Source organism: Belonocnema kinseyi, chromosome 6 (assembly GCF_010883055.1).
Source record: "Belonocnema kinseyi isolate 2016_QV_RU_SX_M_011 chromosome 6, B_treatae_v1, whole genome shotgun sequence".
In the NCBI taxonomy this organism is placed as follows: Eukaryota; Metazoa; Arthropoda; class Insecta; order Hymenoptera; family Cynipidae; genus Belonocnema; species Belonocnema kinseyi.
In genome coordinates, this window is record NC_046662.1 from 32704595 (window position 1) to 32719806 (window position 15212).

The following is a 15212-nucleotide window of genomic DNA, read 5'->3' on the forward strand; positions in this document are numbered from 1 at the left end:
AATTTTAAACTACACTATATAGGATTTAACTATAACTTTAAATTTAAAAAATATTTTTTCGTTGTATCTATACAACTTAAATATTTTTTAAATTAAATAGAATACAGTACAATGGTCTGTTTGTCTATCTTGAAAATATTTTAGTTTTAATTTAAATAACAATGGTCATTGTGTTATATTATACAAATTATTATTGGATTAACCCAAAACCCAACTTTTAACAGTTCGCCCACTTTAATCGCATTTTTTAGTAGATTTTAAATATTTTTTCTTTAAATATACACATTCCACATAATATTTATAAAAAATGGTCTTTTTTATTAAAAATTGTTTTATTCCTCGAGTTTCAATTTGAAAATGTTAATAGGGTTAAGTCTTTTAGCTTTACTTCGTACAGTTAACCATTTTTAAATAGGGATTTCTACAGATTTCAGAGGTTTCAAGGAATTTGAAAGGTTTTCACGAAAGATTTTCACCCGATTTTATGAGATATGTTTGTTGTACACCCGATTTCAAAAGTAATTAACACCTGGATTAAGTATTTGCAAAAGTGCATAATACTATTTTGCTACTATTTTTCACAATCGATGCTACTATTGACACTATTTTGAATTATTCAAATGAGTCCGAAGCCTGTATTTACCTCAAAAAATTGCATAAGAATTTTGTAACACGGAGAGTTTTATATTATTGATGTCATGAAACTTAAATAATGTTAGAAAGTACAGAATTTATTGTCAAAATTTATGTCTAAAAGTTTATTTAAATTTTTATCCTTACGACTACCTGTTATTAAATTTTTTAAGGTTTTTAAATGCGGATTTTTGTTATTAATATCAGTATTTAATTATGGTCATGTCTAGATTCACAAAAATTCGGGCATTCAAAAAAAATGTAATTGTGACTTGGAATGTGGAATTTCTGCAAAGAATTATAATTTAGACTTTGATAGGGAATTTTCAACGTGGGACGAGAATTTGTTTAAATAATTTTAGTTCTGATTTAGCAGGAGGATATTGAATAAATTCCTGTTCTATCAGAATTATCATTTGAGCAAATTCGTTCTTCTGCATGAGAATGAGAATTTCCAAGTTCTCTGTTCCAAATCAGAATCTTTTGAAATGTTTAGAATACTCTTTAAATCTTCGAAAATCGATTGAAATCATTCAAATCTTTTGAACTCTTTTAAGTTGAACAGGAAATTACCGGGAATTTAAAATCATCTATCGCGCAGACCCCCCCCGCATATTTATAATTATGTATTACATATAAATTGATAATTACAAAATGTGAGGTTTTAAATGTTTTTATTAATTAAAAAGGCAGTTTGGTGACCAAAATTTAGTGGTCAACATTCCACAATGTTAGCTAGAAATTCTGAACCATCTGAATTTAGGTTTATTAAGTTTTCAACACCTTCAATTTGATCGATATTTAAATTGGACCTTCAATAACACTTATTAGTAATCATTATTCGAAATTTTATGCAATCAAATTTATATCATATAAATTAGAAGTTTTTAGACTTTCTAGATCTTCTACTTTAAACGATTCAATTTTCAACACCTGATTGCAAAGATTTTCATTATTAAAGACTTCCAATTTAAAATCTCGTGGAGTTGTTAAAATTGTTCACCAATAACATTTTGTTTTTTCACAGGTGGACATAGAAATAAATGGAGAATCTAGACAAATTCATATGAAACTCGGAGATTCCGGAGAAGCGTTCTTCGTACAAGAAGTCGGTTCCAGTGGATCTCCATTAGATTCAGAAATCCCACCGCATTTAGCTTGTTCGCCAATTCCAGATGATAGCTGTTTTCCTCATCCCAGGTTTGTCGCCTTTCTCTTGCTAAATCTCAATTTAAACTTCGTGCAAAATTTGAAATAATATTTTCTATTTTAGTCGGTTCAACCTAATGTCAGACCTGCCTCAAGAGCAGCACGAAAAAATCCTCAGGGACTCTGTACTATCAATCGAGCGGGAAAAATGGGAGCAGATGTCAGCTTTGCCACCCGATCAACGAGAAAAGTTCCTAGTCGAGCAGTTTTCCGACCTGCCCATGGAGCATCGAGAAAAATGGCTTCAAATCGCCTCGATGACCTCGGAAGAACGAGACAAAATATTCAAAGAGCACTACGGAACGATTTCTACCTCCCAAAAGCAACAAATGATTCGCGAACAATACTCGGCGCTCAAAACGGAAGACAAGGAGAGGCTATTCAAAGAAAATTTTCCCGAGCTGCCGGCCGAACAAAGGCAAAAGTTTGAAAAGGCTCTGCTCACAGATTGGAAGGATAAGCCGAAATGGGATAATGATAAGCAGAATCTTCTGAAAAATGACGATGAGGAAATTTTTGACATGGATGGCCTTGACTGTGAAATTCCAGCAATCACAGTCTCAACTCCCAAATCCTTTGTGGCCGTAACATCATCCGACAGGATTCGCAAAATAAGCGTTGTGAATAATGACTTCAGGCCTATCACCGATGACCCGCAAAGCAGTAGCAAGGAGAAGTCGAGTGACGAATCTAATACTTCTCTGGTGAAGAAAAATTCCAAGGATGAGAGCATCGACGAGACGAAGAGCAGCAAGAGAAAGCGGAAGAGGAAAAGCGTCATGAAGAAAAAGAACTCGCAGAGGAAGGCAAGCAATGGAAGTAGTAGTCAGGCGGAAATGAGCGAAAGCGATAATCTAGTCCTGAGTGAGTCGCAAAGTGAACTTACAAAGGGACCGAGTCCTGTTGCCGAAATTGATACTTCCAACACTTCCTCGGAAACTGCAATGCACCATTCGACGCTTAAAGAAGTAACGACTACACTTCCGGAGACTGATTTTCACTTCTTTAGTGATACGGAGGTTACAAAGTGAGTTTTTTTTATTCATTTTCAGATTGCGCTTTATATCAGTATTGTTTTAACTTTCTATTCTGTTTTGCCAGTTGTTAGAGAACTTTCTTTATTTTCAGTTTAAGGGCATGTGACACAGTTAAATACCTATATTACCTACCTCACTTTTTCCGTTCACTGAATGTTTTTTTGAACCTAAGAACTTTTTTTGTAAATAAAATATCGAGCTGAAACTTTGGAAGATTTATTAGGGTACAATAAAGTACGTTTAGGTACTGCATTTCGGTAGGAACTTCACTAAAAATTATTTCATCTTTTTTCTGAACCTCAACATTTTGTGAACGTTCGAACTTTTTTTATACATAAAATATCGGTCTCAAACTTTGAGAAATGCAAGAGCCGAAAGAAAACTTTGTTTAAATACAAAGCTGAATAATAATAGATGTAAAAAAAATATATTTCAACAATCAATTCCAACGGAATCAGCCGGTAACGTTGTACACGAAAATACGAACTCTCTAGAGCCTCGTCTAGTGGCCGCCAGGTTTTGTACCTAAACGTACTTTATTGTACCCTAATAATTCTTCCAAAGTTTCAGCTCGATATTTTATTTACAAAAAAAGTTCTTAGGTTCAAAAAAACATTCAGTGAACCGAAAAAGTGAGGTCGGTAATATAGGTATTTAGCTGTCACATGCCCTTAAACCAGGCACACACGATACAGTCGATTTGTTTCGTACATTTTGTCGATTAATTTTGACGGATTCTTTAAATTAAAGAGTACTAAAAGGTATACTATTCCAGGGTGTCTACCTGAACTGGTTAATGACGAGAAATTGTTGGGGTTCGGGAAAACCCGGCAAATGACCGTGGAATTTATTTCTTGATGAAGAATTTTACAATTTTTAGAAGAAAAAAAATCTATCTAGTCACTTGAAATATCACATGATATAATGCAATTAAAAACAAATTCGATTTTAAGTTTTTTTATGGATTTTTTTATTTCAGTTGTTTACTCTTTTGATTATGAAATCGTTCAGTTTACAAAATCTTAATTCTAAAATCTTTCATTTTAAGAATTTTCATTTTTGTGCCTACCTTTTCAATTTAAAACATTTTAATATGCAGTTTCGAACAATTAAAAATTATAAACGTTTTACATTGAAAATTTGTCATTAAAAAACGTTCCACGTTGATCAGCTGTAAATATAAATGAATAAATAATTTTAAAAATTGAACATTTGATTTTATAAGACGATTCTATATCTTTTAAAAGTTAAACAATTTACATATTTTAACGTTCAAAATTAAAGGGTTCCAATTCGAAAGCCTTAATATATAAATCAATATAAATTTCCAATTCAAAATGTATAAACTATTTATAATGTTTAAATAATTTCAAATGAATAGATTCATAATTAAATGATTTTATTCAGTTTCAGATCCTAATTCTCAAATATTATTTCAGTCTAAAATATTCCATTTTTATCCAATTCAATTTGAAATTTGTTAATAAAAAAAAACTTTGTAATATTTAACAGCATTTTTCTATTAATTTAAAATTTTCAATTGCAAATCAAATATTCATAGCTAAACAATTTGATACTGAAAAAAAGTAAGCTTTGAATCGTTTTAATTTTCGAGTGCTAAATTTGAACTTTAAACTTTACAATTTGAATTGTTACATTTTATCCATTTTTAACTTGTAAGTGAAATTATTATATTTTTTTTATATATTTATATAAAATGTGAACAATGTTTTATTTAAAACGACTTGAAATAAAAATAATTTAACTTATAATTTTAATAGTTTTCAATTTATTAAAAAATGTTTAATCTTTCGATTTTTAATGTTTCTAAGTTAAAATTATTTGAAATTATATAATTTTGAACATTTCCAAATTGATTCAGTCTTCAATTTAGAGCATTTTTTTAAACCAGAAAGCTTGGAACCGTTCATTTGATGAATGTTAAAAAAATTTATTTTGCAATTTAACATAATTTAATTTAAAATTGTTCAAATGAAAAGTGTTAAAAATTGCAATTTTATATATTTGTAAATTATTGAGTGTAAATTAAAAACATCTCACTTAAAAGTTTTTTAAACTTCAATTTTAAAAGTTTGAAATCCACGAGTTTTACTTTGAGGGCTTTAATTTGTATTTTAGGTTTGATTACTTCAAATGGAAAATTGGCGGCTTAAAGAATTCGATTGTTTAATTTTAATGACCGTGAAACATGTTTACTATCCGGGAGAACACCGGGATTTTTTTCATTTATAGTTTTCAATTACAGTTCTTTAAACTTGTATATATATATATATATATATATTCATTTCCTTATTTATAATTTCCGATAAATACTAATTTACGAGTTCAAAATATAATTATGATTTGGAAAAGGGGATTTTGATGGGATTTTTTATTTTTAATGGTAATATGGTAGTCCATGAACATTTAAAAATGAAAATAACCAAAGTCGTCTTTTAAAAAATTAAGTATTGAATTTTTAAAGAAAATTTTTGCAATTTTGTGTAATTTAATCATTTTTAGGTAAACTGAATTATTTCAAAGACTTTTAGAAATTTTGAGAAGATTCAAAAGTAATTGGAAGCTTGAAAAGATTATTAAAAAATGTAAATAAAATTCTTTTAAAATCTGGAAGCTTTTTAAGAATTTTGAAGCATTTCATGGGGAAATTCTAAATGATTTTTTTGTTTTGTTTGAAAAGTCAATTCTAAGAGAAAATTGAAAGAGATTTCAACATACTTCCGCAAATTTCGAAAAAGAATTTAAAAAATTTTATATAACAAATTTGAAAATTTTCAAAAAGACCAAATTGTAGAGAAAAAAAATCGAGTAAGTTTGAGAAAAAATTGAGAAATTTTGAAACGATTAAAAAATAATTGAAAAACCTGTCAAGATTCCAATTCTTTTTTTAAATGTAGATTTAGGAAGATTTTGAAAAAATAAATTTTAAAGAATTTTGAAAGATCTGAAGAGAATGAAAAAAAAAAATTCTTTAGATTCCTAGGAAAATTTATAAAATATTTTTGAATTTATTTGAAACTTCCAAAAGACATAAATATATTTTAAATTTTCTCTATTTTCCTAATATTTTTGAAACTGCTTTAAAATAAAAAAATGTATTCGAAATTTTCTAGATTATTTTTCGACGCGTCAGAAATTTCTAAAATTTATTTAAAATTTCCTAAAGAAACTTAGGGAAATTATATTAATATAATAATAACAAATAGTTATTCAATATTTTTATTTTGTATTAACATAATTTTCCCCCTCAAATCGAAAAACTACATTGATGGTAGTGGTAGAAATCTTACAATGTTCATGAGGTGACAGACAACTACATTCAATATAAAAATCGATTAAAACAAAATTGATCTAATATTTATTATATAACCATATGAAAAATTCTTTATTTTCAGTAATTGAACCCAAAAATCGAGTTTTTTCAGAAAAAAATCCTCTCCAGTTATTTAAATTTCCATCTTAAAATGTTCGTATGAGAACAAGAAACCACATTCATACAAAGTCATTTAAATAAAATTTTGACCAATGTTTACCATATAATAATAATGAAAATTTATTCACATTTTAATAATTAAATACAAAAATGGACTTTTCTCAAAAAGCGCCCGACCAATTATTATCATTTTTAAATATTCATGGGATCCTACATTACCATAAACAATTTAAAAAATCCCATTTCCTTTGAACTTTTACTTAAATTTGTTTCAGCCATACCGTGTTCGAACAGTGAGTTTTCGAGATAAATGTTAATTTTGAGTTGAAACAGAAACTTTCCCGTAGCAGTAATATGTAATTCTGATTGGATCAGAAAATTTTTGAACAAAAAGTATTATTCAGATCTCGAATACGGAATTTTCCAAAAGAATTATAATTGTGATTTGAAAGAGTGCATTTTTTAACAGAATTATATTTTTGACTTGGAACGGGATTTTTCAACTGTTTTTGAAGTACCTCAATTTGTAATTTATCAGCATGAAAATTTTTCCCTTATAATAACCGCGAAGTTAATAATATGTTGCGTCTTATAAGCCCAAGCTGAAGACAAAATGTGAATTTTATAAAAAGAGTGACATTGATGCAAAAAATTTGCAAAAATTAAAAAAAGTGTATTATCACTTGAAAACATTTAAAAAAAATCATTACTTATCATATTTTAATGAACTGTAGTAATATTTATGAAAATATTGTTGTTTTGAATATTTTTAAATCTTGTGGTGAGTACAATCATTATTTAAAATTTTTGTTCCAAGTTCGACTCTAGGGTAGAATTTACAAAACAAATTCTAAAATTATTTTAACAATCTACAAAAATACTATGAAGGCACACATTTAAAATGAGTCAAAGTAATTTGAAAAATGTTAATTATTTCCAGAATCATTCCAATTTTTTGAAAACATCGATTGGACTTGGACAAATAATTTTATTGCCTTTCATGATATTTTGAAGAAAAAAATGTTAAATTTTAGTATTATAAAAACTGAGGCACTTTAGCAATAGCTCAAGAAATGGGCATGCAGAAATAGGTAATTTTTCAAAAGTTTAAAAATTCTGAGTTAGGACATGGAAATTTGAAAAGGAAGTATAATACCCAGACCAAGAAATAACCGGGAATTATAAATTACTTCGGTTAGATATTCAGTTCTGAAATAATTGAAAGAAGCTCGAATCAATCGACAATTTCTACTTGAGACACTACTGGAACACTTTATTATTTTGTGGTTGTAATGCTGTATTGTATTTTATTTTCACTCTTAAAAGGAACCGGGATTCCAGGCCATGCTCCCCCGTGCAATCAGACTCAGAGTTTGAAGTTCGAAAAATAAATCAAGACAACTCTGATTTGGACGGAGACAAGAGTCACCAGCAAAGTTGGCGATGGGGAGAATTGCCGAGTCCGCCTCCAGAATCGGCGCACAGTTCTCACAGGAATTCTTTGAATTCGGGGGTTCCATCTTCGCAGAACAACGACAGTTAGTAACATGTTTGATTTATTATTTCATTATATCAGGGCTCGGATCGTTACACTTTTACTTACTTTTAAATAAAATGCTTACTAATCGGTTGTTTCTCCTCAGCCATTCGTTATAATTGAAAACCCGGATAGAATCACGGGTGAATAACGGATCAGCCCGGTTATTCAATCCGGGTTTTCAATTATTTTCAATTTTGATCACAATATAACTTTTAAAATTGAAATTCTAAACTAGAAAAATTGTGTCATTTTAATAACTAGCGTTTAAAATTGAGCAATTTCTGTTGGCGTGAATCCGTATTCAAATTTTTTTATTTTTCCAAATAGTAAGCTTTTAGAGTTGGAAATTTTTAAGTAGAAAACGATTAAAATCGATTAATATCAAATTCGATTACAGACTTCACAATCTTTCCCCTTTTTTACATATTTTACAGAATACCTCTTTTTTCCTCTGTTTTTAAGAAACTTTCCATTTTCACATCTTCTCGTCTTTTATCTTAAATGCAAACTAAGTCAATAGAACCCAATAAGAAAATTCAACTATCTTCGGTTGAAAAATCGTCTAATTGGTTGAAAATTTAATTCTTTTGTTAAAACTACAATAATTTTCTTAAAGCGTCATCCGTTTTTGTCGAAACAAAAACTGTTTTGTTTAACATTCGCTTTTTTGGATAGAAAATTCATCCGTTTGGATTAAAACGTCATCTTTTATGGTAAAAAATAAATATTTTTTTGATCAAAATTCATCTCTTTTGGTTGAAGATTGAATCATTTTGTTAAAAATTCATGTTTTTGGTCAAAATTGTAACTGTTTTGTTGAACATTTGCCTCTTTTGATACAGAATTTATCCATTTGAATTGAAAATTCCTTTTTTTATTAGAAAAGTAATCTGTTTTAGTTGAAAATTCATCTTCTCTTATTAAACATTGACTCTTTTTTTTATCTTTGACTATTTTCTAAAAAAATTCATATTTTTAATGAAAAAAGTACTATTTTCTTACAAATTCATATATTTTGTTAAAAATACGTCTATTTTTATTGAAAGTCTAACTATTTAGTTCTAAATCTAACTGTTTGGTTGTAAATTATTTGTTTTTAAATTCAAAAATATTTAATTAAAAATTAGTACATTCATTTTTTCTAAAACAGTAGAATAATTGAATATAATTGAACTATTTGGTTGCAGTTGTAACTATTTTGGGTTAAAATTTAATCTCTTTTCTTTGAAAATTAATCTTTTTTGGGTAGAAAAGTCGTCTTGCTTCATTGAAAATTCATCTTTTTTGGCCGAAAATGAACTTTTTTGTTGAAAATTCAACTGTCTTCTGAAAAATGGGCAATTTGTCTTGATTTTAATTTACTTTATATTATATTTAATTTATAATTGATTTTAATTTAATTAAATTCCTGTCTTTAATTTACCTGTCTTTTAAAGATATGAGCTTTTTAGTTTGGAATTTCAACTATTTGCTTGAATTTCATTCTTTTTTGTTTAATGATTCGACCATTTGATTAAAAATTCATCTTTGTAGGTCAAAAATTTAACTATTTGGCTAATACTGAAGTTAATTTGTTCGAAATTCGTTTCTTTCGCTTGAAATTGTTCAACTATTTCGTTACCAATTCAACTGGTTTTGGTTAAAGTTTAATCTTTTAATTAAAAATTCAACAATTTTGTTAAAATAACATCTTTCTAGGTTAAGAATTAAATTATTTTGTTCAAAAATCACCTTTTTTAGTAGAGGAGTCATTCTTTTGGATTGAACATTCATCTTTCTTGGCTGAAAATTAATTTTGTTGATGAAAATTAAACTGTCTTCTTAAAAAATCGTCTTTTTGGTTTGAGAATTCAACTATTTGGCTAAAAATTCAAATTATTAATCGAAACTTCTTCACTTTTCAAATGTTTAGTTGTAAATGTAACTGTTGTTTGGCTTAAAATTATTATTTTTTTTGATAAAACTAGTTTAAAAATTAATCTTTCGGGTTTAGAAGACAACTGTTTTCTAAACCGTTCGATTTTTTAACTTGCAAAGGCAAATCTTTTCTTAAAAAATCGTCGTTTGGTTGAAAATTCAACTATTTTCTTGAAAATGCAATATTTCGACTTGAAATCTTAAGACTTTAAAGTGTTTCATATTTAATTCAGTATTATATCTGTATAAATTTTATTTGAAATAAATTGTTCCTCTATTTTCGTGAAAAATCATCCTATTTCCCCTGTTTCTACAGCATTTTGTTCTTTGAAGTTTGAATTATTAAAAAATTAATAGTTTAATCTTCGAATTATACAGTCTTAAATTTAAAGCCTGATTTGTTGAGTCATTTCAAGTTTAAAGTATTCAAAATGAATTTTCTCAAAGTACAAATTAGATTTAAATTATAATCTTCTTTCATTTGAAAATAATCCACCTCAAAGTGAATAACTCTTGTTGTCAACATTGTTTTAACTCTAAAGTTTATTTTTATTGTGCAAAGAATATTTGAAAATCAATCAGAATTATGATTTTAAAGAATTATGTTGAGAATTAATAATTTATTATTTCAGTCATTCAGTGTCTGACAATTTTATTGCATTATGTTTACAAATTTTGTGCGTCTTTTTTTGTAATATTATACGACGTATGCGACTTTTTTTATGCCTTCTATTCGATCCGAGCCCTGTTCTACGTAAATTCATATCGTATGAAAAGCGAGGCCTGACTGCGTTAGCTACTTAGAATTGTCATAGCGTAGTTAATTTCATTAAACGCATTGAAAGAATCGGTTCGATCCCTTGTTGATAACTTCCTAAAAAGATACTTGATTAGCTCATCTTCTCTTTCTACTAACCATTTGCTAACCGCTTTTTCACTGGCAGCGGAGGCACGTCGGTCAATGCTCAGTGGTATGTTCTCCTTCATGAAGAAGACCTCTCGCGTACGGCACAATCCAGAATCAGAGGGAATTTATCTCAGTGATATTAAGGCCGACGAGTTGGATCCCGAAGTCGCAGCTCTCTATTTTCCCTCGTCCCATCGGGGTCCCTCCGCCGTTAAAGGTATAGATTTGCTTCGCCCTCTGATTTTTACCTGGCTTATTGTGCTTATCACCCTAATGTCGAAACGCGTGCATAATATTATTACAGGGTGGCCTCAGGTCAGGCAAAACCTGGAAATCAGGGAATTTTCTTGGTCTGAGATTTTGAAGAAAAAAAATGGCAAGTCAGATAATTTCTCTGCAAAACTGACAAATTTGTAATAGATTTTAATAATTTGAACGTATTTCAAAGGTTATTAACAATTTTATGGTGTTTTGAAGAATTCCAAGAAATTTTCAAGAGCTTTAAAAAGTTTTTAGGGATTTTAAAGGATTTTAAATATTTGAGGGTATTTTAAAATATTCCAAGGAATTTTTAAAGGATTTGAAATTTTTGATGGTATTCCAAAGGTTTTTTTTTAAAATATTTTACGGCATTTTTTTAAATTCCAAGGAATTTTAAAGGATTCAAAATATTTTAGGGAATTTTAAAAGATTCTAAAAATAAGATTTTTAAGAATTTCGGAAGATATGGAACGATTTTATTAGACCTATAAGGATTTAGAATATTTTAAAAGATGCCAAGTGATCTTTTAATATTTCAAAGTATTTCCAAAGGAATTTTCAATTGACTTCTATAATTTGAAGGAACTTCAAAGAATTTTAAAGATTTTATAGCATTTTTAAACATTAAAATTAATGTTTATAAGCTCTAGAAAATGTAAGGGATTTAAAAGATTTGAAATGTCAGAGGGTATTTTTAATAGTTTTCAGTCATTTGAAGGGATTTCAAAAAAGTAAAGATTTGATGGTGTTTTCAAAAATTCCAAGGAATTTTCGAGAGATTTAAAAAGTTTTGAGGAATTTTAAAGATTTTATGGGATTTTTCAACATTCAAATTAGTTTTTATAAGCAATAAAAAATTGAAGGGATTTAAAAAGTTTTGAAATATCAGAGGGTATTTTTAATAGTTTTTAGGAATTTGAAGGAATTTCAAAAGAGTAAAGATTTTATGGTGTTTTCAAAAATTCCAAGGAATTTTCAAGAGCTTTAAGAAGTCTTGAGGAATTTCAAAGGATTTTTAATGTTTAAGGATATTTTAAAATATTCCAAGCTACTTTTAATAGATTTAGAAATTTTTGCGATTTTCCAAAGGTTTCGAAATATTTTAGGGTATTTTTAAAGATTCCAAGGATTTGAATGGGCTAAAAATAAAATTTAATGGGATTTTAGAGAATCTACTAGAATTTCGAAAGATATGGAACGATTGCATGTGTCCTGTAAGATTTTAGGATATTTAAAAAGATTTCACGGGATTTTATAATATTTCAGTGAATTTCAAAGAGTTTATTTACATGAATTGAGAGATTTCGTAGGATTTGCAAGATTAATATTTTAGGGTATTTTAAAATATTCCAAGGAGTCTTTTAATTTATTTTATCAATTTCATGGAATTTCAAAGAATTTTCAAGATCTTCAAAAATTTGAAAGTGATTGCAAAAGATTTAAAAGATTTAAGGGAATTCAACAAGATTCAAAGGATTTTTTTATTAATTTTAACGAATTTCAAATACATTAAAAAATTTTTGTTGAATTTTTGCGGGGATTTAGAATATTCGCATGAAGTGAAGGATTTCATCTGGTTTCAAAAACTTAAAGATATTTTCAAATATTTTTTCCATTTTTTTTTAATTAATTTGAAATTCACCTTGAATTCTTATTTATATATCGTGAATTCTTTTTAATTCTCTTGAATTTTTTGGATTGAGTTAAATTCTAAATAATGTAAACTCAATGTTTACCTTGAATTTTTTATGAATTTCATCGAATTTTTCTGATTTCCCTTAAACTCCTCTAAATTCAGTCCCAATTTTACAGAAAACATTTGAATTTTTTCCTATTCGAATTATTTTAAACTCAAAAGAACAATAGTCACATTATTAAAACTAAATTATTTGAAGTAAATATTAGGCTGTAATATCTCTGAGATTGATAAATTAAAAATGTATAAATGTAAATTCGTTTTACTTCATTCCATTCAAAAATGAAAAATTAGGGGAAAGTCAGGAATTTTTAAAAGAGAGTTTTACGGCCACCCTGTAAATTTAATTTAATTCGTGCTTTTTATGCATTTTGTTGCAAATTTACAGCGTTTCACGTATTAAAATGGCACATATAAACAATTGATTCATGTCTAAAATCTAATTTTCTATTCTTCACACTGCATGAAGTCTTACATAAAATTGTAACAGAAAAAATTGATAAGCGTAAAGTGTGGAGATTTCTTAAAGTTAAAAAGTGATATATTTCAACCCTTTGAAATAAACAATTTAGTTTAATTTGTATTAATGAATAAGAAATTTTACATTGGAAATGTATTTTTATAATTAATAATTTTCGAATTGCAAACTAGGAATATATTTTTAAAATGTTCAGTTTTACTCGACAAATAGAAATTTAATTTTGTCTTTTGAAGCAATAATCTTACTTTACGGAATGAAGTTGAACCCTGCGGATTAGTTAATTTAGTAATTAACCTACTTAACATTTTTTCCCTTCATATAATTGTTAAGTTAATTGGTTATAAAATGTTTATTCTTTATTATTGGGATTAAAAAAAGCCTTTTTTCCGAAATGGAATTAGAAAATAATCATTTATTTACAAATCTGGTTGTGATTATCTCAAAATGAGAAACTATAGTATTAAACTGGATACATTTTTTCACTTTTATTCGTTGAAAAGCAGAGTAAATCAAATAATGTAAAGTTTCCCGAACTCTGAACTAAGATGTCTAAAATAGTGTACAGGTTTTCCAAAATCGTAACCATTTTGACATAAATTTAATTTATGTAAAAATAGCTAAAATTGCAGTAAATCTTCAATCTATTTTAGTTTATATTTCTCAAGCTTTTATTTCAATTATTTTATTTTTTTAACGAATAGAAATGTAAAAACATTTCAATTTTATAGCGTATGTAATAAAATAATAATTGTGTATTCTTCTCGTTTATTTTATGATTTCTGTTACTTCGAGTTCCCCTAAAAAAAAACGCATGCCTGTGAAGTGAATCGCGATATCGTTAAGAACCCATATATAAGCTGTGGTGGGCTTATATATTTTATAATGCGTTCTTATTCGTAATCAAAACATAAATCACTCTTAAGAAACAAATATCAATCATAATTTTCAAGTGTGTGTGTGTGTGTGTGTGTGTGTGTGTATCAAGTGCAAATGCTTATCATCAGATTTGAATTTGATATTAAAAAAGTGCTTACTATCAGTATTCAATTATAAAATTTGCTTCAAAAATCCTCTATTCACATCTACCTGGTTATCATTGCAGAAGGAAAAACATTAGACGAAGAAGATGCAGAATCCGGAAACGGGCCGAGTTTGCCACAAAGTCCCAACAGCGTCGAAGGAGCCATCGGAGGACCAAAATCGCTCGATAGCGATTTCGAAGAGCCGAAAAATTCTCTCTTTGAAAGCAACCTCGACGTGAGTCTCTCCTTGTGTGGAGGTTTCGATAGCGAACATGGTCCATCCGAGGAAGCTTTCCACGAAAATCAACTCCAGTTCGAAGACTTTTGTGCCGATCCGAAGTTGTACGAAAATCCGAATCTGGTGGTGAAAATTAATGGCAAGTTTTATAACTGGGCGACTGCCTGTCCGATGATAATGACCTTGGCTGCTTTTCAAAGACAACTACCTCAAAGCGTCATGGAGGTTTTATTAACTCAATACATGCCGATGCTAATTCATGACGATAAAAAACAGGAAAGTGGAATCAAATCAGAGGGACGCAGCAGTTATAGTTCCTGGTTTTCCTGGAGACGCACAACTCAACCGACTAAAAAATCTGAAGAAATTGGTCCAGGTGATTTTTTTTTTTTTTTTAGTTCAAACATTGTATCTACTCAAAATTTTGGAAAAAATGTCATGAAAATTTCACTTTTTTTTAACAATCGAATCGTAATTTGTCTACAGTTTCGCGAGTTTATTATAAATGTAACTTTCTTCAGTTTCTGGGGATTCAATTAATATGAATTTGGAAAGATATGACAAATTATATTACAATATATTCTTAAATATATTAGCACTATTACTTAATTAAATAACCACAGAACACTAAAAACATAATTAATTATTTCTTAAATTTGTTTCTAAAATACTTGAATTTTAATAACAATTAAAGCCAATTTACTACTACTTTATTAAATTCTACGAGGGTAGTTCAATAAGTCCTTAGAATGAAGTATAAAAACAATTTTTTTTGGGTAAATTTTTTTTTATTTTTCAACATAATCTCCTTGGAGCT

The 15212-nt window shown here is 28.1% G+C and overlaps 1 protein-coding gene across 4 annotated transcripts in view; it reads left to right on the plus strand.

Moving 5' to 3' along the window:
- The window catches only part of LOC117175207 (phosphatidate phosphatase LPIN3), a 67790-nt gene that overhangs the window by 30097 nt on the left and 22481 nt on the right, over positions 1-15212 (plus strand). For 3 of the 4 annotated variants that reach the window (XR_004467449.1, XM_033364847.1, XM_033364848.1), the window contains exons 3-7: positions 1661-1833; positions 1907-2869; positions 7660-7871; positions 10735-10914; positions 14238-14771. Coding sequence is in view for 3 of the 4 variants with exons in the window: in XM_033364847.1 (XP_033220738.1) it covers positions 1661-1833; positions 1907-2869; positions 7660-7871; positions 10735-10914; positions 14238-14771 (2062 nt within the window). In the remaining variant the exon portion in view is untranslated. The remainder of the gene's footprint in view (positions 1-1660; positions 1834-1906; positions 2870-7659; positions 7872-10734; positions 10915-14237; positions 14772-15212) is intronic. The other variant, XM_033364849.1, reaches the window with a different exon arrangement.